At 38.9% G+C, this 24,556-nt stretch overlaps 1 protein-coding gene and 1 pseudogene across 2 annotated transcripts in view; both read left to right on the top strand.

Annotated features, from left to right (window-relative positions):
- Positions 1 to 1,578: 1,578 nt before the first annotated feature.
- The window catches only part of WDR35 (WD repeat domain 35), a 66,663-nt gene continuing 43,685 nt past the window's right edge, over positions 1,579 to 24,556 (top strand). For both annotated transcript variants that reach the window (XM_047069260.1, XM_047069261.1), the window contains exons 1-10: positions 1,579 to 1,602; positions 2,294 to 2,411; positions 4,167 to 4,238; positions 5,262 to 5,354; positions 7,306 to 7,434; positions 10,808 to 10,941; positions 12,061 to 12,226; positions 12,357 to 12,502; positions 16,577 to 16,702; positions 19,258 to 19,443. In XM_047069260.1, coding sequence (XP_046925216.1) covers positions 1,579 to 1,602; positions 2,294 to 2,411; positions 4,167 to 4,238; positions 5,262 to 5,354; positions 7,306 to 7,434; positions 10,808 to 10,941; positions 12,061 to 12,226; positions 12,357 to 12,502; positions 16,577 to 16,702; positions 19,258 to 19,443 — 1,194 coding nt within the window. The remainder of the gene's footprint in view (positions 1,603 to 2,293; positions 2,412 to 4,166; positions 4,239 to 5,261; positions 5,355 to 7,305; positions 7,435 to 10,807; positions 10,942 to 12,060; positions 12,227 to 12,356; positions 12,503 to 16,576; positions 16,703 to 19,257; positions 19,444 to 24,556) is intronic.
- Positions 21,271 to 21,531, top strand: LOC124503217 (ATP synthase subunit e, mitochondrial-like; annotated as a pseudogene).

Genomic DNA, 24,556 nt, shown 5'->3' on the forward strand with positions numbered 1-24,556 from the left:
AGATGATTTTTCGAGTGTGACCACCAACAACCAGTTTCAACTTACCATCTCTTAAACTTGACCAGTTGATTGGAATCCCCTGACTTAGATAGTTCTGGTTTGTTTCATGAGTCCAGTATAGGGAGCTTGTGCACAGGTGCCAACATATCTTCAGAATTCAGCTTGATGCCGAAAAAACAGATACACACATTTGAAAGCAAATATATTGTCTGAATGGGATGGGGGTTACGTTTGGAAAGAATTTCTCAGGGAGACCTGATTTGTACATTCGGCTAGGCACAATTGGCAGAGAGGACAGGAACATCAGGGGATATATAAGATGGCCTTGGAGGCAGAAAGCATATGGACTTGCTTAGAATGGGGGCATGATAGTAGACATTTCGGTATCCAAGGAAAATCTAATTTTAGCTGGGATTTAGATTTGATAGGAAAGGCACTGGGACCATTGTCAATTCTTGAATGTGCTGGGTGAGGCAACAGACTCCCTTCAAAGGATCTGAACATTATTTGCCTGAAATTGGGAAAGACTAGGTGGGGAAATTAGCTGCTGCTGCTACTGCTGCTGCTGCATAAAGTACATTCTAGATTATACAACTCAACAGCAGTGGCCGCAGAATATGGTAAAAGGGAAAATCAGATATAAATTAGAAAATGGGTTAGACTAAGTAATTTCGTGGGATTTTCTACCCCGTGCCCAAATTGCTGTGCTTTGTAACTCTCCAAGCATTCAAAAAGGACAAGGGAGATTGAAGAATTAACGTAGAAAAAGAAGAGAATACAGAATAGTTCTCAGGCCAGGGATCAAACACCAACTTTATTCAAAAACGGAAGGCTATGCCCAAATGGCAATTACATGCTGCAACGGCCCAAAGCTCATATATATACTCCTTGACATGTACCATTGGGCTGCAGTAACACCTGAAATAAGCTGTTAAAAAGTTCTAAAACAAACAGAATAAACTCAATCTCCTAAAAACTGCTCCAGAGGGTTCTCCAATCCTCAAAGGAATAAGGGAAGGTTTACAGACTTCAAAAATGTACGTTGGCGCTTCCTTGTGGCCCACGGCGCCAGCCGGCCAAACACAGTAAATGACTTTCCACAATGCTGGGTCTCTGGGGCTTACAAAATACCCAATCACCGTGACCTCAGGCGCCTTTGCTTGAGTTGATTTTAACACCCCAGGCAAGTTCCACCGCGACCTACTGAGGTTTAGCCTGCTCTTCGAGCCGCTCGAAAAGAAGACAGCTGAGGTGAAGGCAAGGCGCTGAGGGACACCGAGCTGGCCCCCCAGGCGTAGGGCAAAAAGGCCCAGAAACAAAGCAACCAGCCCCAACCACAAGTGCCGTCTGCTGTCTGCTGCTACTCCAACACCCCGATCTCCGCGCAGGCGCACGACGCCCGGCGGTGCGACGCCGCCGCCGGAAGTGTCTCTCAGCGCCCCGGATGCGCCTGGGCGGCGGTGGTTGCCAGGGCGACAGGCGCTTGCAAGAGCTTCTGGTACTCGCGACTGGAGACTTCGAAAAAGGTTTCCTTTGGCGGGCCTGGACGGCTGGGGTCGTCTTCTCGGGGTTCCCAGGATGTTCTTTTACCTGAGCAAGAAAGTGAGTTTTCCCGCTGACGCCCTAGCTCCTCCTCTGTTCTCGCGTCCTGCAGGCGAATCCCGTATCCTGTCCCGCATCCTTCGCCTTCCCACCTCGCACCTTCCTGCCTCGTCCAGCCTCGGACCTCCTCCTTCGAGTCCCGAGTCCCAGATAATTCTCGGCGGAGCCAAGAGCCCTTTCGCACGACTCTCTCCCATTCCTGCCCCCTGCCTGGGTCTTTTTGGGGACCTCAGCAGGACCGATCACTGCGTGCTTCCCTACCGCTCCTTCTCCACCTGTTGATCCAGGTGACTTCAATTCACTGGATCGTCATGGGCTGGCGGGCGAGAGAAAAGTAATAACAAAAGGGTATCCTAAGTGTTATGTGTGGAAAGGGAATATGGATCAATGGTATGGATTTATACCTCTTTTCCCCGTTTCCTTCCTTTAAAATTTCTCAGGTGACTCTCCCATTGGGTTCCTCGGCAGTCAGTGCTCTTCTTGTGTGCTCCCCTCTCCCCCCGCCGTCCTTTCGAAAATGGTAGGGCGCGGAAAGTTCAGGGGATCGTGCCATGCCCATTTTCCTAACAGTACACTCTCTGCAAGGCTGACCATTTTTTATTTCTTGGGGGGATTTCTTCAGCCTGCATCTGTAACTCACTTTCCAACTCCAACATGAAAAGCTGTGAGAGTGGCTGTGGTTGTTTTTCAGGTCGCCATTCCCGATAACGTAAAGCTGAAATGTGTATCTTGGAACAAGGACCAAGGATTCATAGCATGTGGTGGTGAAGACGGATTACTGAAAGTTTTGAAATTAGAGTCACAGACAGGTAAATGAAAGCAAGCCCAAGTGTTTGAACTGGATGGAAAATTGCCTAGTATCATTTGTTCGGTGAGATTTGCTCTTGGTATTTGTCACTATGCAGTTCTAATTCTTTTAAAATGAAAAACAAACAAACAAGACTCCAAACATTCAGTGCTGTTTTTATAGAGTATTTTTTGCAGTAAAGTTCAGAGAACATCGAATGTAAATATCAAATGGCTTTTACTCAAGTTATTGATGGAAAATGAAAAAGAATGAAGAATGCAAACTAAGTCACTACGTTGCCTTGTGCTATGTCTATTTATTCTGCTCTATTATTTAGAGTTTAAGAAAAATGACAATTTGAGTTTTAATAAGGTCACAAAATCTCACATTTTGTCACATTTGCTGGCTGGTGTCATCTTTTCTGCTTATCAGATATGTTAATAATCATTCACCTAGTTCCGGAGAACAGAAAATGAGATGTTTAAAAACATTTTTGTTTATAAGTTCCTTGTGTTTACAGCTTGATTTGTCTTTTTTTAGTTCTCTGGAATCATAGCAGCTTCACATTTCTTTAGCATCCCTAGTGTTGCTGTAGAATGGAGAGCTAGACAGTCCCCCAATCTAAGTTGGAGATGTAGGTAAGGTGATTGGAGTTGGAACCTCAGCTCTGCCATACTGAAAGAACTTCAGCAAGTTGGTGTTTATCTTTGGGCTTTAGTTCACTCTTCTGTAAGATAAAGGGCTGAAGCAAATTACATTTTGGATTCAGAGCCTCTACACTTGACCCGTGGGGTCTTTGCACTTGGTATTTCTGAGTCTGGACTCCTCCTCCTCCTTTCTCCAGAAAGCCTTCCTTGGCTCTCCCTTCCTCCAATCTAAATCAGTCTCCCTCTGTTACTGTCTCTTCTTATGGCTTTATTTTCTCAATTTATGATTTTACATATATGCATATATATTTATGTGGGTGGGTGAGTGTGTGTTTAATATCTGTCCCTTCAGTAGACTACAAACTCTCTTAGGGGAGAGGCCTTAACTATTTTATCATTTTATATTCGGAAGCTTCCACAGTGTGTAACACAATGTAGACATTCATTGAATGAACAAATGAATGAATGAATGAATGAATATAAGATTCTGCAAAATGTAGTAAAAACCAGTTTCCAAAGTCTTTACTTTCTGAGCCCTCTCATGCTTTAGAGTTTTCATTCTATATATCGTAAATATTTCTGTTTGTGATCTTCTGGGAAGGAATAGCAGTAATAATAATTACCAGTATATTTCATATACTGGGTAAACAATGTTTTTAAAATACATTTTGCTTTATTTTGTCAGAATAATATCTCTGCAAGGGGGTATATATTACTGTCCATGTTTCCACCATGAGAAAAATAGATCAGAATGAGGCATTCTTTTTTTTTTTTTTTTTAATTTTTTTTTTTTCAACGTTTATTTATTTTTGGGACAGAGAGAGACAGAGCATGAACGGGGGAGGGGCAGAGAGAGAGGGAGACACAGAATCAGAAACAGGCTCCAGGCTCTGAGCCATCAGCCCAGAGCCTGACGCGGGGCTCGAACCCACGGACCGCGAGATCGTGACCTGGCTGAAGTCGGACGCTTAACCGACTGCGCCACCCAGGCGCCCCCAGAATGAGGCATTCTTAAAAAATTTTTTCTAAAATCATCCAGGAATAGTAACCCCTTTCAAAATAAGCAAGAAATGTCAAAGTCATATAATCTATTACTTTAATGTATTTGCCATGATGTCTTTTTTTCCTAGATGATGCAAAATTGAGAGGTCTTGCAGTCCCTAGTAACCTTTCTATGAATCAGAATCTAGAAGGTCATAGCGGTGAGTCATGTAATTTTTAAAATCCTATTTGAATGGTCTTATTTTTAGACATTGAGAAACCGTCTACTTATTGCAGAAATGATATCATTTTTTATAATGATAATATTTAAAGTAATCATTTCTGTTGAGCCATAGTTAATTGAGCTTAGAGTCCTTCAACAACTTTTACATGATCAAACAACATCTTCGATAAATCTAAAACTGAGTAGCTCTTTTATATATTAAAAGATACTGCTGTCTATGGGTAGGACATAATCCTTTTTTAGAATCTATCCCATGTTTCCAGATTAAAGTAGACTAAAGAGACACGACAACTGAATGTACTCTATGATCCTAGATCTTGGAATGAGAAAAACAAGTATCTATAAAGGACAATATTTGGACAGTTGATAAAATTTGAATGTAGACCGGGGTTAGGTAATATTATATCAGTGTTAAATTTCCTAATTTGTAATATGGTTATGAAAGAGAATGTCTTCTTATGAAATATACACTAAAGCATTTAGAGATTAAAAAAACTAAAAGAATCAGTTGTTCATATAACCCAGAGGCTTAAGATATGTTCAAGAGTGTGTTACTAATAGAATGGAAAACAAGAGGGGGAAAGAAGAGAAATTAGGGCATATATCAACCACAGACAACCTCTACACCCCTGGAAAGAAACCCCAAGTTCGTAGTATATTGTCCTTTGGGAATTATAATCCTTGGGAATCAGGCCAGTTGGGTAAATCTTACTTATATTTGTTTCTGTCATCAGATATATGGCAGCTTTTGCATTTGACCATAATAGGTGCCTTTGCTGGCCTGAAATAGGAACAAACATGAAAATTAGTATCACACATTGTTGTAGAAAATGAGTGATAATAGTGACTGCATCCTGTGAATATTTTGGAATGATATTAAATCCTGTTTAGTTGCACAGGAGCCATATTGATTTTAACATGCTGTTGGTATTTATTATAAAAATACAAATTTGAAATTGTAGCCTTTTTTTAGTTTCTGAATTGTTTTATGGTTTTTTAGGTTCGGTTCAAGTTGTAACATGGAATGAACAATATCAGAAGTTGACTACCAGTGATCAAAATGGGCTTATCATTGTTTGGATGTTATATAAAGGTACACTAGGAGAGTTTATGTAATCTTTCACAGATTAGAGTCCGGATTACAGTATTTGAATGGGGAAACAATATGTTTGAAATAGACTCCTTTTAACCAGCAACAGGAATTCATCCTGACCTCACAGGGGTAATATTTCTGGATTTATTGCTGCCTACTTTTCCTTTTAACTTTGTTTTTTTTGTTTGTTTGTTTGTTTTTTTTTTTTTTTTTTTTAGCTGTGACCTTGCATGAAGAAAGTGAATTAGATGACTGTTGGTTATCTCCACAATGAATTTACGCCCTTAGCTGGATAGTTTCTACTTGAGATCTTTTTTTGCCAGGTTTCCGATAAGAATTATTTTCTGTGTGATCAGTGGCTAGAGTTGGTCCAGTACATAAAAACATTAAGAAGTCAGAGGCAATAATTCATTCCCCTTATTGAGCCATTTAGCATCCTTTCTTTTTTTTTTTTTTTTTCAACGTTTATTTATTTTTGGGACAGAGAGAGACAGAGCATGAACGGGGGAGGGGCAGAGAGAGAGGGAGACACAGAATCGGAAACAGGCTCCAGGCTCTGAGCCATCAGCCCAGAGCCCGACGCGGGGCTCGAACTCACGGACCGCGAGATCGTGACCTGGCTGAAGTCGGACGCTTAACCGACTGCGCCACCCAGGCGCCCCTAGCATCCTTTCTTTCATGGATACAGATTTTATCTCTGCTCTACTGGCTCATGATTTGTGCCTTTTGCCTACAAGACCGAGCGAGAGAAGGATTAATTTAGGCACATCACTTTTATCAGAAAAATAACTCACAATACATGATCTCTTGGGGTCTCATATTTAAATGAGAAGAGTACCTTAGTTCATGTGTGGTGTTTTGAAAACATTCAGGGTATACCATTTAAAAATTCTTAATTGAAAAATTTGGTACCTGAGTTTTATTTATTTTTCTCAAGGTTTATGTGTGTATATGTGTGTGTAGGGATGGAAGGTGAGAGTATAGGAGATGAGGATAAGCTGTATTTTTACTCTGTGGGTCTCCTCAGGTCCTGAGTTCAGACTCTGATAATGCCTGCTCGACTGTTCTTCCAAATTACGTGGTTATTTGCTTGGCTGCAGGCCAGAGTTCCTGATACCAAAATGGCCTTGTGTTTTGCCTCACATTTGGTTGTACCTTGAGACCTGTCACCCCAGCCCTGTGTACATGAATGTTTTGTCTTTCAGCATTAGTGATGTGAAATCACTAAAGTGATTTGAACTGTTGAAAATTTTTGTCAAGCAGGCTTAGAGTTTTTACCTAATATGCTGATATTCAATATACTTGTAATTAATCACTGGAGAGTTTATGCATACATATAAAATTGTGGTTATTTTGTTTTTTTCTTTGGTTATCATCTGAAGTTTTTCAAGTGGGAAAAGTTAGGCTTTGAGAAAAGTCAGTTGTTTTGGCCCTTCAAAAGCAAATAAAGTCTTATTTATTTAAAACAAATTTTTTTAATGTTTATTTATTTTTGAGAGAGAGAGACAGAGCATGAGCAGGGGAGGGGAAGAGAGAGAGGGAGACACAGAATCTGAAGCAGGCTCCAGGCTCTGAGCTGTCAGCACAGAGCCCGATGCGGGTCTCGAACCCGCGAACCGTGAGATCATGACCCGAGCTGAAGTCGGACGGTCAGCTGACTGAGCCACCCAGGCGCCCCGAGTTTTATTTTTTAATGGACAGAAAGGAAGAAAGAGAGAAAAGATGGGCATTTATTGTGTTTTCTGTGATAATCTTTGAAGCAATTGTTGGTCAAGGCCTCAGCTAATTTTTTTTTGTTTGTTTATGTTGGATTTGAAGGTTTTATTGTTTAACGTCTCATGTTGTAGAAAATTTTGCACTCATTTATCCCACAGTGTATTTTGTGGAATGTTTTCAACTCTAATGTGAAAGTTTTGACTTGTAATTTTTGTGTGTGTGTGTGTGCAAATAGGCTCTTGGTACGAGGAGATGATCAACAACAGAAATAAATCAGTGGTTCGAAGTATGAGCTGGAATGCTGACGGACAGAAGATCTGCATTGTGTATGAAGACGGGGCTGTGATAGTTGGTTCGGTGGATGGTAATACTTTGTTGCACACAGAACTGAGATCAGGATTTGGCTGGCATTTTTATCTTTAGAGGTTTAATTAATTATCATATGTTAGTCTTCTGACAGAAAAACACAGAGAAAATGGTTGGTATACAATTTAATAACATTCAAGAAACATTTACTTTTAAGTATACTCAAGTAAAAAAACCCGTTTTTTATTTTATTTTTATTATTTTTTTAATGTTTTATTTGTTTATTTTGAGAGAGAGAATGCATGCACGCGGGGAGTGGGGCAGAAAGAGATGGAGGGAGAGAATCCTAAGTAGGCTCGTGCTGTCTGCACAGGGCCTGATGCAGGGGTGGGGGGTGCCGCTTGATCTCATGCACTGTGAGATCATGACCTGAGTCGAAATTAAGAGTTGGATGCTGGGGTACCTGTGTGACTCAGTCCGTTAATAATGGTCCGGCTTTGGTTCAGGTCATGATCTCATGGTTTGTGGGTTTGAGCCCTGCGTCGGGCTGTTTGCTGACAGCTCAGAGACTGGAGCCTGCTTCAGATTCTGTGTCTCCCTCTTTTTCTGCCCCTCCCTTGCTCGCACTGTGTCTATCTCTCTCAAAAATAAATAAACATTAAAAAACAATTAAAAAAAAAAGTTGGATGTTTAGCTGACTGAGCCACCCAGGTGTTCCAAGTAAAAATTCTATTTTTAAAAAATTTCCTACAGTGACACAGAAAAAAAGTAAATTAATTTTTCAGGATTATTTTAAATATGTCTGCCTAATTATGTAACTTATTTTGTATGTATTAGACTGTATTATAAATACATAGATTTACTTTCAAGTATATAGAGATATAACAATCTATGGTTATTTTGAAAAAGTTGAACTGTTAAGTATAATTGACATATAACATTAGTTTTAGGTGTACAGCATAATCATTTGATATTTTTATATGTCGCGAAATGATCATCTGGTCATTTTTTAATAGAACTGAATCTGTTATTGCTACATGTGTTTTGTAGCTTTAAAACTTAGGTCTTTCAAATTTTAATTCATAGCTAACACTGGGGCTTCCGAGGGTCTGTACCTTTGTTTTAATGTGAAATTTTCTCTATAGAGAAATAATTTATTTCAAAATGATTTTCATTTTTCCATTTGTTTTTTTTTTTCTGTTGTAACTTCATTTATTCCCCAAATGTTTCTGAGAATTCATAAAGTGACAGCTGTAGTTCTAGGCACTAGGTATGATAAAAACTATTTCAGATCTAGAGCAGGAGAGGTGGATTAGTAACCAAGCAGTTACAGTGCCTTGTGATAAGTGCTGAGATGGGAAAATACAGCAAACATGTAGTAGAAGTATCTAAGCCAGACTTGGAGGGATCAGGGAAGGCATCCTGGAGGAAGTGATGTCTGCTGAGGCATTAGCCACCAGGAATGTGGGTTTGTAGAATGTCCTAGGCCTAAGGAATAGCACTTGAGGAGGTCCACAGGGATTGAACTTAGCCATGTTTAGGGTATTGAAAAAAATTTGAGAGTCAGTGTACTATAATACTAAAAGGAAAAGAGTTGTATGTGATGAAATTAGAGACATTAGTAAAGACAGATCATGTAGATTGTAAGTTATCTAAGAAGTTTGAACTTAACTTTAAGGGCATAATGAAAGGTTTTAAGAATGGGAGCAGGGTCGGGGCACCTGGGTGGCGCAGTCGGTTAAGCGTCCGACTTCAGCCAGGTCACGATCTCTCGGTCCGTGAGTTCGAGTCCCGCGTCAGGCTCTGGGCTGATGGCTCAGAGCCTGGAGCCTGTTTCCGATTCTGTGTCTCCCTCTCTCTGACCCACCCCCGTTCATGCTCTGTCTCTCTCTGTCCCAAAAATAAATAAACGTTGAAAAAAAAAATTAAAAAAAAAACAAAAAAAAAGAATGGGAGCAGGGTGATCAGGTTTGTTCTTTGGAAGCATCTCTGTGATTGCAGAGGAAGGAAAGAAAGATGGGGCAGGTGTACCACTTAGGAAATTGATATGGTAATTCAGGTGAGAGGTGATGGTGGATGGTAGCTGAACCAGGGAAATGACAAAGAGGATGGAAGTAAGTGGACATATGCTAGAGATATTTAGGAGGTAAAATAGATGGGGTCTCATTATTGATGAGTTTGGGGCTGAGGGGATGGAAGTGTCCAGAGGAATAGCCAGGTTTTTAACTTTGACAGCTGGGTGGATGGTGATGCATTGAAATAAGGGATGTGGGAGAAAGACTGGTTTTGAAGGAAGATTTCAGTTATGGACATGTTGACTTTGTTATGCTGTAGGACAGCCAAGTAGTTAGATATATACATTTGTGGCTCAGACACATCTGGACTGGAGTCATAATTTTGGGAATCACCAGCATGTAGGTGGTAATTTAAACCATTGGAATAGCTGGAAAACTGGGCCATCTTGGAATAAGAACCTGCAACATTTAATGGGTTGGCAGAAGAGAATTCTGTAAAGGATACTGAATTACAAGCATGGGAGATAAAGGAGTAAACAGATTCACAGAAACCAAGAAGGAAGGAAGGGGTGGTTAAAAAAAAAGAAAAGAAAAAAGAAAAGAAAAGCAACAGGTCATTAACAACCTCATGAAGGCCATTTCAGTGCAGGTGTGGGGCAGAAGCCAGATCAGGTTGGACTGAGGGTTGAATGGGAGGGGAGGAAGTGATGACTGCCTGCATAAGCTCTTTTAAGAAGTGAGGCTGGTAGAGGAATGGTGGAAATAGGATGGTGACTAGAGGGGAACTTGGGGTAGAGGGAGGTGTTCTTTGTTTTGTTTGTTTTTATTTGAGGTGCTGGTTTTCAAGGATGGATCTGAGTATGTTTAAATACTTGTAAGAAAGGGCTTAGAAGAGTTTAAAGAGAGAGAGAAAATGTGCATAATCAGTAGAGGGAGATCTTTGCAAAGCTGGGAAGGGCTTAGACCAAAAAATAGGTGGAGGGATTAGCCCTAGATGGGTGTCTGGTTGGGGACAAAACTCTTCCTTTGTAATGGGGGGGCTAAGCAGAAAGGGTCGGTGTGGATTCACTTAATGTTCTGAATGTTTGAAAGTGGGAATGAGGGATTTCTTCTTTGAAAGCGTTTATTTAATTTTACAAAGTTGAAGATGAATTTATCTGCTAATTGGGAGTGAGGTCTTGGGTCAGAGTTTTGAAGAGAAGAAAGTTGGAAACAGCTGCTATTGCAAATATTTAGTAGGGTGTTTGGCACATAGTAAGTGCTCAGCAGATATTTATTGACTGAATAAATTGAACAAACACATGGTTCTGTGAAGAATGTGAGAGCTCTTTAGAGAAACACAGTTTTAGAGCAGTTGTTGGAGAATCGTGACCTTGAAATTTTAATGAAATAATTTTGTTTTATGTTTTACTTTAGGGAATCGCATTTGGGGAAAAGACTTGAAGGGTGTACAGTTATGCCATGTAGCATGGTCTGCAGATAGTAAAATCCTACTTTTTGGAATGACAAGTGGAGAAATACACATTTATGATAATCAAGGGAATTTTATAGTAAGTATATATATATTCGTAGTTTTAGTTACCCAACTTTATATGGTTATGTTATATATTATATATGTATGTGTACATTTATTTATTATGATGGTTTGTGTAATCAAGAAAGTTTTCAATTCATGTTTTTTCCCAATTATTTAGATTTTTTTTAATTAAAAAAATACTGGGTCTCTTCAAGGTAAATTAATGCTTTTAGTTCTGAATTCCTGGTAACTGGGAAGGACAAGATTTCAGTGTATTGAAGCTGAGGGATAATGAGTCAGATGATATGCAATTTAATCTTTGTGTCGTCGTCTTCTTCTTCTTCTTCTTTTTAAAGTTTATTTATTTATTTTGAGAGAGAACACAAGCAGGGGAGGGGCAGAGAGAGAGGGAGACAGGGAATCCCAAGCAGGCTCTGTGCTGTCAATGCAGAGCCAGATGCAGGGCTCCAACCCATGAACCGTGAGATCATGGCCTAAGCCAAAATCAAGAATCGAATGCTGAACTGACAGAGCCACGCAGGCACCCCAAATCTTTGTGTCTTCTGATAGCAGAAGCCAAAGTTTATATGAGATACCAATGCTATATTTTTTTTTTCCAATGATATTTTTATAGCAAGTTACTCAAGATTGTAAAAGGAATGGAAGACTTAAACAGTAAGGGATAAGAGTCAGGTCCTGGAAAGAAGGCAAAATAGAATAGGCTCAGATAGCATGATCTCAAGGAAAACTCTAGCTTTGTGAGACTGAGCTATGTCAGATCTGTGATCTTACTTATGGGGCAGTTGTGTTTGTAGTGAGGTTGAGGGCATTATACAAATGCACTTAACCAGTGTAAGTGATAATAGCCGACTTCTCCTTGACACCGCTGTTCTTGAGGTTCTTTCATTTACCTCTTGTCATTTGAGTCTCATAAATTCTCTGTGAGTTTTTGTTTTTTTTTTAATCCCTATTTTGCAAATAAAGAAAACTGAAACTCTGCTTGAAGTGGTTTGTCCAGGGCTGGTAAACCAGTAAGTGATGGAACTTGCATCTGAAACCAGATTTTTAAATCTCATTTTCAGTGTTCTTTCTATAATAGTCTATACGGATCTGTTTTAAAATATGAAGTATTAACTTAACTGATTTTGTTTAGATGAAAATGAAACTGAACTGTTTGGTGAACGTCACCGGAGCAATCAGTATTGCTGGAATTCACTGGTACCATGGCCAAGAAGGCTATGTGGAGCCAGACTGCCCCTGCCTTGCTATTTGTTTTGACAACGGGAGGTGCCAAATCATGAGACATGAGAACGACCAGAGTATGTCATTTTTCTTTCTCTCTTTCTTTTTTAATGTGGAGAATTAAAAAGAATATTTTAAAATTGTTCTTTATAAAGTTCTTAAGGCTAAGTATTTTACCACAGTTACTTCATTTTTCTTTTTGAGTAGATCCCGTTTTAATTGATACTGGCATGTTTGTAGTAAGTATCCAGTGGAACCACACTGGCAGCGTGTTGGCTGTGGCAGGCTCCCAGAAGGTTGTCACTCAGGATAAAGATGTAAACACTGTGCAGTTTTACACTCCATTTGGTGAGGTAAATGTCTTTTTTTCTTTCCATTTAAATATGTAGTGAGTGTGGTAGGGGGAAAAAGAATGGGGGAAAAGGTATAAACTTGTCACATTGTTGAAAAGGGACATTTTGAGTAAAAATGATGAAAAATATCAGGCATCTTGCTTTAAATAATATTCTCACTTGTAAGTCTTAATAGTTGTATTTTATCATGGAATTTAGTTTATACTCTGAACATTTAGAAAATCAGCTGTTTCACATAAGAAATCACTATGCAGTACCTATTTAGGGTATTTTTTCTGTGATCTGAATGCGTATCTCTTTTCCCAGCTGTTTTCTTGAGTTGTTTTTAATGTGACTTAATTGTTTCAGATTAATATTTTGGATTTTTAATGTGACGTATTAAAACATACATAGATATCAAACACCCATAACTGTCTCTCCTTACCACGAACTTCTAACAATTTTAATTTGTGCAGTAATCAACTATTTTAAGAAAATCTATCTTGGGGCACCTGGGTGGCTCAGTTGGTTGAGCGTCCAACTTCCGCTTGGGTCATGATCTCATGGCTGGTGAGGGGTTTGAGCCCCACGTCAGGCGCTGTGCTGACAGCTCAGAGCCTAGAGCCTGCTTTGGATTCTGTGTCTCCCTCTCTCTCTGCCCCTAACCCACTTGCATTCTGTCTCTGTCTCTCTCAAAAATAAATAAACATTAAAAAAAAATTTAAGAAAATCTATTTTAATAACTAATCTTAGGTGACGCTACATTAAAATACAAGCATTGTTTTCATAAATGCATGGGTTATCCTTCTCAATAGTGTTACTAATAAATTTTAATTTTTAAGGAGAATTTTGTTGAAGTCATAATGGAAAATATCAAAAGGAGAATTAATATATTGTAAATTTTTTTTAATGTTTTATTTATTTTTGAGACAGAGACAGAGCATGAGCAGGAGAGGGGCAGAGAGAGAGGGACACACAGAAGAGCCCAACGCGGGGCTTGAACTCACCAACCGCGAGATCGTGACCTGAGCCAAAGTCAGACGCCTAACTGACTGAGCCACCCAGGCTCCCCAATATATTGTGAATTTTAAAGAATTTAGGAAATGAAAACTTAATATTAACTATGCTTAATAACTTTATACTTGTTTTATTTTCTAACTCTAGGTTCCATTTAGTCCCTGTTGGATTTTATAAATTCACCATAGATTTCAATAATATGTGTTTTTGTTGTACAAAAGCCTTCCCCAGTTGTTTTAATATTTTTATGTAATATTTAAAAATATATTTTAATAATTTCTGTGAAAGAAAAAAATGGTGTCAGCTCATGCTTTTGTATCAGTATCTCAAAATATGCAGTAGAGTGTGATGTAGAGAGTAGGTACTCTCCGTACGTTGCTGCCTGATAATATTTCTGGTAGATGTTAAAAGCTAAGGAAAACAGAAGTATAGTTCTCAAGGTTCCTAACTATTAAAAATCTGAATTCCAGTTATTTCAATGGTTGCAGCCTCCTTTTTAATTGATGTTCTTTATTGGTTGTTTTTGTCGCATTGGCTTATTGTTATATTGTTTCATCTGCTTATTTTTGTTAGCTCAGGCTTCTCTAAGTAGAAAAACATGGATCCTAAGGCCTGTTTGTTTTATCTTGCAAAACAGTGTGCTATGTGTTAATGTGAAAAGTGTAAGTTGGTTTGGTATGGTTGTAATTAAAAGTATCTAGCGTAGTTCCTCGAGGTATATTAGTCACTTAGTATTTTTTTGAATGAGTGAATATATGGGGGACTTATTGTGGATTTATGTTATGAAGATAACTTGGAAGGAGGTTATCTAAAGATTTAAACTTAAGGAAACTTCAAGAAGCAATTTCCTTTTGATCCTGAAGGCCACAGTCTTCTGGTTTTTATACTGTGGTCTCAGCCGTGGAAAGGGCTAATAGAGCATGCGATTTGTAGTCAGGTTGGCCTGGCTTTGGCTTTGAATTCCATTTCCACAGTGTAGTTTTACTTAGCAAACTTATTTAACCTCTGAGACTCAATTTACTTATGTTCTGAAATAAAGGTAATACTTCATGGCACTGTTGCAAAAATTAAAGGAGGTAACAACGAGAAAATGCCTAGCACTGTGCTTACTACAAGTCAGCTTATCTCTCCTTGCTGCTGCCATCACCTGGCTGGTTTGCAGAGTGGGGAGATAGCCTTATTCTTCCAGTGCAGGCTGTCAGTACAAAGAGTGCTGTCATGAGAGCCTGCTTGCTCCCTTTGGTTTCCTACAGGCAGCAGGACAGATAGAGTGGAGCTTTCTAGGTTAAAACATCTTTACCCTTATCCGTTTTCCTGACAAAATGGAGTTTAATACATTAAATTTGACTTTCGAGCATATCTGCTTAAGAACAAAGGATATCGTTGGGGCACCCTGGGTGACTCAGTTGGTTAAGCGTCCGGCTTCAGCTTGGGTCACAATCTCACAGTTCGTGAGTTTTAGCCCTGCATCGGGGTCTGTGCTGACAGCTCAGAGCCTGGAGCCTGCTTCACATTCTGTGTCTCCTTCTTTCTCTGCCCCTGCCCTGCTCATGCTCTGTCTCTCTCTCAAAAATAAATAAACATTAAGAAATTTTTTTTTTTAAAAAAAGAACAGAGGATACTGGTACAACTTATTAAAATTCTTAGGTCTGTCAAAAAAGCATAGATTTAAAATATTTTCTTTTTTTATGACCACCTGAAAATGTCTTTGTATTCATTTATTCACTGTTAACTTAGCCATAAAATGTGCTATGTTAAATTGAAAACCGTAAGTTGGTTTGGTATAGTTGTAATTAAAAGTATCAAGCATGTTGTCATATTTGAAGACATTAATTTGGATGCATGATATATTTATTTACTTAAGAGATATTTATTGAGTACCTGTTTACCAACCAGTCCATTAAGGGATAGGGACATAGGTATAAGCATGATGAAGTTAGGGCTCTCAGGTTGCTCACTATCTGAATTCTCTGGACCCACAGAAGGAGGGAGAAAGCAGGAAGCAGTACTAAAGTTGTGTCTTGGAGGATGGAGAGCGGTGCTGCAGTAGGGCAAGGGAGAGTAAGGATGGGAGAGGAAAGGGAGATTTCAGGCAGAAGAGATATTATCTGGGCCAAAGGTCTGGAGGCATAGTGGTCCTCTCATGAGTGAGAACACAAGCATTATGGCCAGATAGTGGGGTACTGAACCCAAGAGTATGGTTTTGGGCCAGATGGGAAGAGGCATTGCATACTCTGCTAAAGAATGTGATGGTGGGGAGCTATTGATTTTTAAAAATTATTAAACATTTTTTAAAGCAGGGTAGGACATGATTGGATTTGTGTCCCTGAAAGGTAATTATGACAGTAAAATGAAGAATTGAATTTGGGGGATGGAGGCTGGGAATGAGGAAAGAGGTGAAAGGTAAAAATTGCAGTTCGACCGTTACCATCATTGAGTCAGGAAAAGAGGCCGTGGCAGTGGAGGATGGATGTGAGCGGAAGCGATGGGACTACTGACCCACTGGCTGTGGGGGGTGAAAGAGAGGCCAGCCTTAAGCATTGTGTTTACTGCCACAATTCATTGATTCCAAGAAGCACAGTTTTTTAAAACATATTTTATTTTTAAGTATCTCTACACCCAACGTGGGGCTCGAAGCACGACCCTGAGATCAAGAGTCGTGTGTTCCACTGACTGAGCCAGCCAGGCACCCCCAGGAGGTGCAGTTGTTTTTTTTTTTTTTTTTAACAACTTCAAAATTGGGGTGCATCGTATAGTCAGAGTTTCTATTTTAATTAACAATGTATTTTTTTCTTTCCTGAGTTGTACATAAAAGTAAAGATGCATATTTAAATCTCTGGATTTCAAATCTTAGATTTGATGAAATTTGATACTGAATTCTTTGGTTATTGTTTATAAATTTCTCCTATCGTATGTATGTTTTTCATTATAAAAATTCAAGGAAAATGATTATGAAGTGAGTGGTAACCTTTCACAAAATAATTTTTATGCCACTCTTGATGTCTATGAAGTGGTGGGTGGTAATTTATATTTTAGTTAATTGCAATACTTTAGGTTAAATATAATCATTTTTTTCAGCATTTGGGTACTTTGAAGGTTCCTGGAAAGCAGATGTCTGCACTATCTTGGGAAGGAGGAGGACTGAAAATTGCACTAGCTGTTGATTCTTTTATATATTTTGCAAACATTCGACCTGATTATAAGGTGAGTATTATGAGCAGTTGTAAAAAAAAAAAATAAAGGCTGTTTTTACTAAATAGTTTTGTTGTAGCTTGAAGTATAATATGTTTCTTGCATGTATTCACAGCCACTTTATTTTAGAAACCAGATGAAAGGAGGTGTTTTTAGTGTGGAGACTTTAGAACCAGAAAGCTTTTCTAGAATACTATATATAATTAATAAAATACTCCCAACAGTCAGGGTCTCAGCAGGAAATGCATGGCACACACAAAAGAATAATTGAAAACAGATTGATGAAGGGTTTATTACAGAGGTGTGGGCAAGGTTAAGGGGTTCAGTAAGGGTTGACAAGGCAAGCATCCAGGTATTAGCAATGGTGGGCAAAATAAGGAAGTATTATTGTTCCTGGAACCCACTGGGGCTGTGGGTATACAAGAGAGACTGTCCTGTGGGAGCGCAGCTTCTGCTGACTGGCTGGACAGAGACAGCTTTGGGGAGGGAGTACTTCAGCCATCTCTCCACCTGCTGGTGCCTTCTATTGGCCAGACCCAGCTGGAAACTAGAAGGCAAGGTAGCCCACGTGATGGAGTTCATAGAAGTTAGTTTCCAGGGCATAGTGTAGGGTAAAGAAGGGGAGAGGATAGATCGGAAGAGGAAAATGAAAATAAGCAGCATAATACTAATCAGTACTTTATCCTAAATTTAACATTTGACCCAAAACAAATTCAGAAGTATGAGATTAATTGAGCTGCAAAATACTAAGAATATTTGTTATGTGTGAAAAACTTAATTCATTTTTTAGAAGGCAAAGCGCCTTGGAGAGCTGTCTGATTCTAGGACTAGGGTGGGAAAAATGCAAGATGAACCTGGAGCCTCTGATAGTGGCAGAAAGTAAGGAAGTCTCAAACAAAAGGATGGGGGCATGCCAAAGAGACAAAGGAGCCAACCTGAAAGAGCTCCCAATGGCCCAAACTGGAACAATTTGAGCAACAAAATAAATGATGTAACATTGGATTGTAACCCAAATTATAAAAATAAGTGTCCACAAGCAAAACCTGATCTAAAATAGATTATTTAAATACATAAATGGGGGAGAAGAAACAAATCTTCCTTACAGAAGTATTTGAATTACTTAGACACTACCCCAGCTGGTCCCCTGCCCCCCTAACTTGAATGTGAGTTGCATTTAGTGACTCACTTCCAAAGAGTAGAGTATGGAAAGGGTGAAAAGCAAAGTCACTTTACAGTGGAGGAACCTGGCAGACACCACATTGTCTAGGTGATCAAGGCTAGCATCATCACTGGTGTCACATAGATCTCACGTACCCCTAATGTGGCACATGAGAAGAGGTCATCACTTCTCTGATGGTCGTTCTGAAAATCCCAGTCTGAGCAGGAGAAAAACATCACACAAACCCACATTGAAGGACATTCTGCAAAATACCTGACCAGTACTCCTCAAAACTGTCTAGGTCATTAAAAATGGGGAAAGACTGAGAAATCATCACAGACCAGAGGAGCCTAAGGAAACAAGATGACTAAACATAATGTATTCCAAGTAGGATTCTGAGATAGAAAAAGAACATTGGAGAAAAACTCATGAAATCTAATAAGGTGTGGAGTTTCGTTAATAGTACTGGATCTGTGCTGGCTTCTTAGTTGTGATGAATGTACCACAGCAATGTAAGGTACTCACAGCAGGGGGAAATGGAGAGGACTATAGGGAACTCTGTAGTATCCTTGTGACTTCTATATAAATCTAAAATTATTTTAAAGTAAAAAGCTTATTTTAAAAACTAACCATCCTATAAAAAGTAAATATGCCTTAATTTTGAATAGTAAACATAGTCATAATATTAACTTTGAATATTGCTTTATTCAACATTACATTATGAATATATTGGGAGAGTTAGCCCAAGAGAAAGACATTCCATAAGCCGTAATCAATACATACGTGATATGGAGGTAGATAACAAGAGTCAAAGCTCAGAGTTACAAATGGCTACCACTGGGAGGAAATTAGTCAGTGGGGTCTGCATTCTATTTTTGTTTTAAATTAGCTATGTAGAATTATTTGACTCTACACTATGTGCATATGTTACTCTGGTAAAAACGAATGTAGAAAATGTAGATGGGGAGAAAAAGCAAAGCATCTGTTTTTGAAATTTGGCTTGGGGACCCAGAAGTTAAGCTTTTGACAGGGGTCACTCCTCCTGTTGTCCCTCACGCAGCTGTTACGGACTACTGAAAAATCCAAGATTTTCACCACTGAAGCGTGAATCTTACAAATGGAAATAAGGAAAGTTAAACTAAACTTATTTTTGCAGTACATTCTTTGTTTGATAACTGTGTTTCTCTTAGATTTTTTGTTATTTTAGTGAGAAAAGGTATTGTGCTGAATGTTCAGTCTTTCTGTCTTTTACTCCTGAAGAATATATTTTGTCAGCACCAAAAAACCACGTATCTGCAGTACATAATAAGATTTTTTGTTCCCAGTGTTAAGTGTTCTTTTCCTCTTTCTCTCTCTCCCTCTCTTCTTCCCTCCTGTTCTGGCCCTTTGCTCCTTCCTTGCTTCCTAGTGGGGTTATTGCTCCAATACTGTAGTATATGCTTATACCAGACCTGATCGTCCAGAGTATTGTGTTATCTTTTGGGATACAAAAAACAATGAGAAATATGTTAAATATGTGAAGAGTCTCATTTCTATTACTACCTGTGGAGATTTCTGCATTTTGGCTACGAAAGCTGATGAAAATCATCCTCAGGTAAGTGTTCCTTCATATGTTAAAGCTAATATGGGTATGGGTTAACCTCTCCTTCTCAGGTATAGCCTCTCTACTGGCAGTACAGCAAAGTGTTGGGTCTATTGGCCATGTCTGTCTGGACCTCTGTTTTGGAAAATTATGTGATTCCATTGTGACTCTATTTTTTTTTCCAATTAGCTAATCCATTAGCATTTCATACTCACCAGTTCAGTATGGAAGCTTTTTGTCTCTGAAACATATTTAAAATACTACCGTCTTTTTCCAAGTTAAAATTCCACAAGGAAAAATGAATATCCAGATGTCTAGTATAAATGCTCAAGAAGTTATGTAACTATGATCATTATAACACTTTGGGTAGTTTTGACATTGAGAAGTATACTTTTATTTGGAGTTACATTGCTTTAAAAATAACCGTCTCATAGTGTAAAATAAATAATATAAATAATGCCTTAAAAAGTATGAAACAATTTAAATATTTGCAGAAGCATATACATTTTTCAAAAAAGGATTATCATTATCTTTGGCTGTGTTATAAATTATTTTATTCCATTAAAAAGCATAAAGTTTTTGGTTTAAGGTGGCCATTTGAACAGCCACCTTTGGCTCTGTTCTCTCTTGAAACTTACTAAAATAACAGTAAAGGTATTTTTTAAAAAGTCATAAGCCCATAGGGACCAGAAAGAGAAAGGAAATGGTAACATAGTTTTGGGGGTTAAAGAGTGGGTGGATTAGTGGTGATTACCTTAGCAGACCTAAGAAAGCTGAATCCTAAGTCATCAATGGAGAAAGCAAAGAAGTAACCAGTTTTCATCCCAGAATCCTGAAGAGACACAGGACTTAATGGTACCTGGTAGGAGAAAGAAACAAATGGAAAAACAATTTGGAAGTACCAGAGATTATGCAGGAAGGAGAAAATTAAAAAGGCATATAAAGAGTCCTGTCTGGAGAATCTGACCAGTTCAAGAGAAAAGACCTCTAAAAGTTCTCCTATGGGGAGTTCCCAAGGAAATATCCCTGCCTCGTCACCTTACTGTGAAGACCAGTCATGAGGCTCACCCATAAACCAATAGATTACAAGCAGCTTTCAGTGTCATACTCTGAAATAGAAGCAGATAGACAAGGATTGTCAGACGTTTGAGGAAAGCATCTCATTTAACAGACACACACAAAAATAAACACAAGGAGAAAAGAATGGGGAGGAAGCAGAGATTCGGCAGGGAGAAGAACAATTCAGAAGAGTCATTTCAAATTATTAGAGTTAAGGGATACTACATCCATAAAACAAGGAAGGGATACTATAGAAAAAGTTTTTGGAAATTACAAATATGATATTAGCAATGAAAAATTTGGCAGAAGAGTTAGAAGATAAAATCAAGGAAAACTCCTATAAAGTGGAGCAGAAAGACAAGGAAATGGGAAACAGGAGTGAATAGGTAAGAAAATCAGAGGACCAGCCCTGGAAGTTCAGTGAATAGGTAGGCAAAGAGGAAGGGAGTAATCCAAAGAGAGAAGAGACTATTCAAGAAAATTTCCCTTCGGTTTCGAGATTGAAAGTGTCTACCTCAGTGAATAAAAATATTTCCAAATCAAAACACATCATTGTGAAGTTTCAGAACACAGGATAGAAAGAAGATCCTATAAGCTTTCAGAAAGACTTCATTCGGTCAGGCATCATAATGGCATTCATCTTGTCAACAGCAATACTTTGGAGAATTGCTTTCAAAATTTTGAGGGAAAATGATTTCCCGTCTTGAATTCCATATCTGCAGCAGACTAATTAAAATGAAGGAAGGAGACTGATTGCACAGTGCTTCCAGCGTGAAGGTTATGGACGAGATTGTGCTGCTGGTGCAGGTCTGACCGCTCCTCGAGCTCGGCTGCTCCTCGGCCCTGCTCCTTGGTGTGGCCTACAGAACCAAGTGCTATAGGTACCTGAAACCTTGGGCAGAAGAGGAAAGGAGGATAGCAGCCGAGGATAAAAAGAAGCAGGCTGAGCGGAAATGGATGGAGAGAGAACTGGCAGGAGACCAAGACAACAGCATACTATACAGCATACCTGCCTTTCTCTGGACTAGTGTGGATGAATAGAGCTTTCTGTGTTGTGTGGAAAAAAGATAAAATGAAGGTAGGACAAAGACATTTTTAGATGTATAAGGTCACCAAAAACTTACCTCCCAAGCTTCCTTAGTTACTTCAGAATATGGCCTACCAAAACGAGGAAAAGACCAAGAGGAAGAAACTGGATAACCTGACAGCAGTGGTGCATAGTGGTACCAGTTGACAGTGTGCGGCATGCCTAGGGAGTCATCAGATGACAGCAGATCACGTGGCTCCAGAGGAAACTCAAGATGAAATTAATAGAACGCTTAATGTGGTTGAACTCTTGAGAGAAGATGTACATAACTGGGAGGTAATTGGGTATAGAGAAACCAAGCAAAGAGAAAAAAGAAAGGCAGTTACCAACTACAGGGAAAGCAAAATGCGATTTAGAATAAATCGTGACGTACTTACAGCTCAGCCGTGGATAGCGTTGACATAATCAAAATGATGCTTTTAAAATTAATTTTGTAATTAAATGGATATTATAATTAAAAAACTTTTAATTAAAGTATAATAACCATATGAACCCCTAAGACCCCGATCTAACAAAATTGTAAGTGGAAAGCCGGAATGGTGGAAGTGTACCCCTGTGTGATGGGAGGCTGGAAAGGGGACTGAAAGATAGTGGGAAGTGATAGTGAGAAGTCAGTAGATACTGCTCCAGATCGAAACAGAACAAAATAAGAAGTAGCATTATCAACGTGTTACTTAGGTTTGTGGAGGTAAATATCAAAAGGATGAATTAAAGGAGCTGAAAGTCATTACTCCAGGGAGCAGAAAATGGGAAGTTTTAGGGGAGGACTTCTTCTTACTCTTCAGTAAGAAGAGTTCTTAGGAACTCTTCCATTCTTTAAGCTATGAGCACGTAGATGATATGTGGATTAACAAATACAAGTTACTTGTGGTATTTTGTGACAGTAAATCAGCTTATTTTAAGTAGTGGAAAAGTAAATTATATTTTAGTATAATTTTTGTCATTTAGTTTGTTTTTTTAAAAATTAAATTTTTTTCTTTTTTAAGTTAAATTTTTATTTTAATTCCAGCATTATTAACATACAGTGTTATGTTAGTTTCAGGTGTACAATATAGTGATTCAACACTTCCATACATTTCTCAGTGCTCATTCTGATGTGTATTCTTTTTTTTTTTTTATATATATGAAATTTATTGACAAATTGGTTTACATACAACACCCAGTGCTCATCCCAAAAGGTGCCCTCCTCAATACCCATCACCCACCCTCCCCTCCCTCCCACCCCCCATCAACCCTCAGTTTGTTCTCAGTTTTTAACAGTCTCTTATGCTTTGGCTCTCTCCCACTCTAACCTCTTTTTTTTTTTTTTCCTTCCCCTCCCCCATGGGTTCCTGTTAAGTTTCTCAGGATCCACATAAGAGTGAAACCATATGGTATCTGTCTTTCTCTGTATGGCTTATTTCACTTAGCATCACACTCTCCAGTTCCATCCATGTTGCTACAAAGGGCCATATTTCATTCTTTCTCATTGCCACGTAGTACTCCATTGTGTATATAAACCACAATTTCTTTATCCATTCATCAGTTGATGGACATTTAGGCTCTTTCCATAATTTGGCTATTGTTGACAGTGCTGCTATGAACATTGGGGTACAAGTGCCCCTATGCATCAGTACTCCTGTATCCCTTGGATAAATTCCTAGCAGTGCTATTGCTGGGTCATAGGGTAGGTCTATTTTTAATTTTCTGAGGAACCTCCACACTGCTTTCCAGAGCGGCTGCACCAATTTGCATTCCCACCAACAGTGCAAGAGGGTTCCCGTTTCTCCACATCCTCTCCAGCATCTATAGTCTCCTGATTTGTTCATTTTGGCCACTGTGACTGGCGTGAGGTGATACCTGAGTGTGGTTTTGATTTGTATTTCCCTGATAAGGAGCGACGCTGAACATCTTTTCATGTGCCTATTGGCCATCCGGATGTCTTCTTTAGAGAAGTGTCTATTCATGTTTTCTGCCCATTTCTTCACTGGGTTATTTGTTTTTCGGGTGTGGAGTTTGGTGAGCTCTTTATAGATTTTAGATACTAGCCCTTTGTCCGATATGTCATTTGCAAATATCTTTTCCCATTCCGTTGGTTGCCTTTTAGTTTTGTTGGTTGTTTCCTTTGCTGTGCAGAAGCTTTTTATCTTCATAAGGTCCCAGTAATTCACTTTTGCTTTTAATTCTCTTGCCTTTGGGGATGTGTCGAGTAAGAGATTGCTACGGCTGAGGTCAGAGAGGTCTTTTCCTGCTTTCTCCTCTAAGGTTTTGATGGTTTCCTGTCTCACATTTAGGTCCTTTATCCATTTTGAGTTTATTTTTGTAAATGGTGTGAGAAAGTGGTCTAGTTTCAACCTTCTGCATGTTGCTGTCCAGTTCTCCCAGCACCATTTGTTAAAGAGGCTGTCTTTTTTCCATTGGATGTTCTTTCCTGCTTTGTCAAAGATGAGTTGGCCATACGTTTGTGGGTCTAGTTCTGGGGTTTCTATTCTATTCCATTGGTCTGTGTGTCTGTTTTTGTGCCAATACCATGCTGTCTTGATGATTACAGCTTTGTAGTAGAGGCTGAAGTCTGGGATTGTGATGCCTCCTGCTTTGGTCTTCTTCTTCAGAATTCCTTTGGCTATTCGGGGCCTTTTGTGGTTCCATATGAATTTTAGGATTGCTTGTTCTAGTTTCGAGAAGAATGCTGGTGCAATTTTGATTGGGATTGCATTGAATGTGTAGATAGCTTTGGGTAGTATTGACATTTTGACAATATTTATTTTTCCAATCCATGAGCAGGGAATGTCTTTCCATTTCTTTAAATCTTCTTCAATTACCTTCATAAGTTTTCTATAGTTTTCAGCATACAGATCCTTTACATCTTTGGTTAGATTTATTCCTAGGTATTTTATGCTTCTTGGTGCAATTGTGAATGGGATCAGTTTCTTTATTTGTCTTTCTGTTGCTTCGTTGTTAGTGTATAAGAATGCAACTGATTTCTGTACATTGATTTTG

Source organism: Lynx rufus, unplaced genomic scaffold, assembly GCF_022079265.1.
Source record: "Lynx rufus isolate CCGP_SWC_20201006 ecotype Redwood Valley unplaced genomic scaffold, mLynRuf1.p SCAF_8, whole genome shotgun sequence".
Taxonomy (NCBI): domain Eukaryota; kingdom Metazoa; phylum Chordata; class Mammalia; order Carnivora; family Felidae; genus Lynx; species Lynx rufus.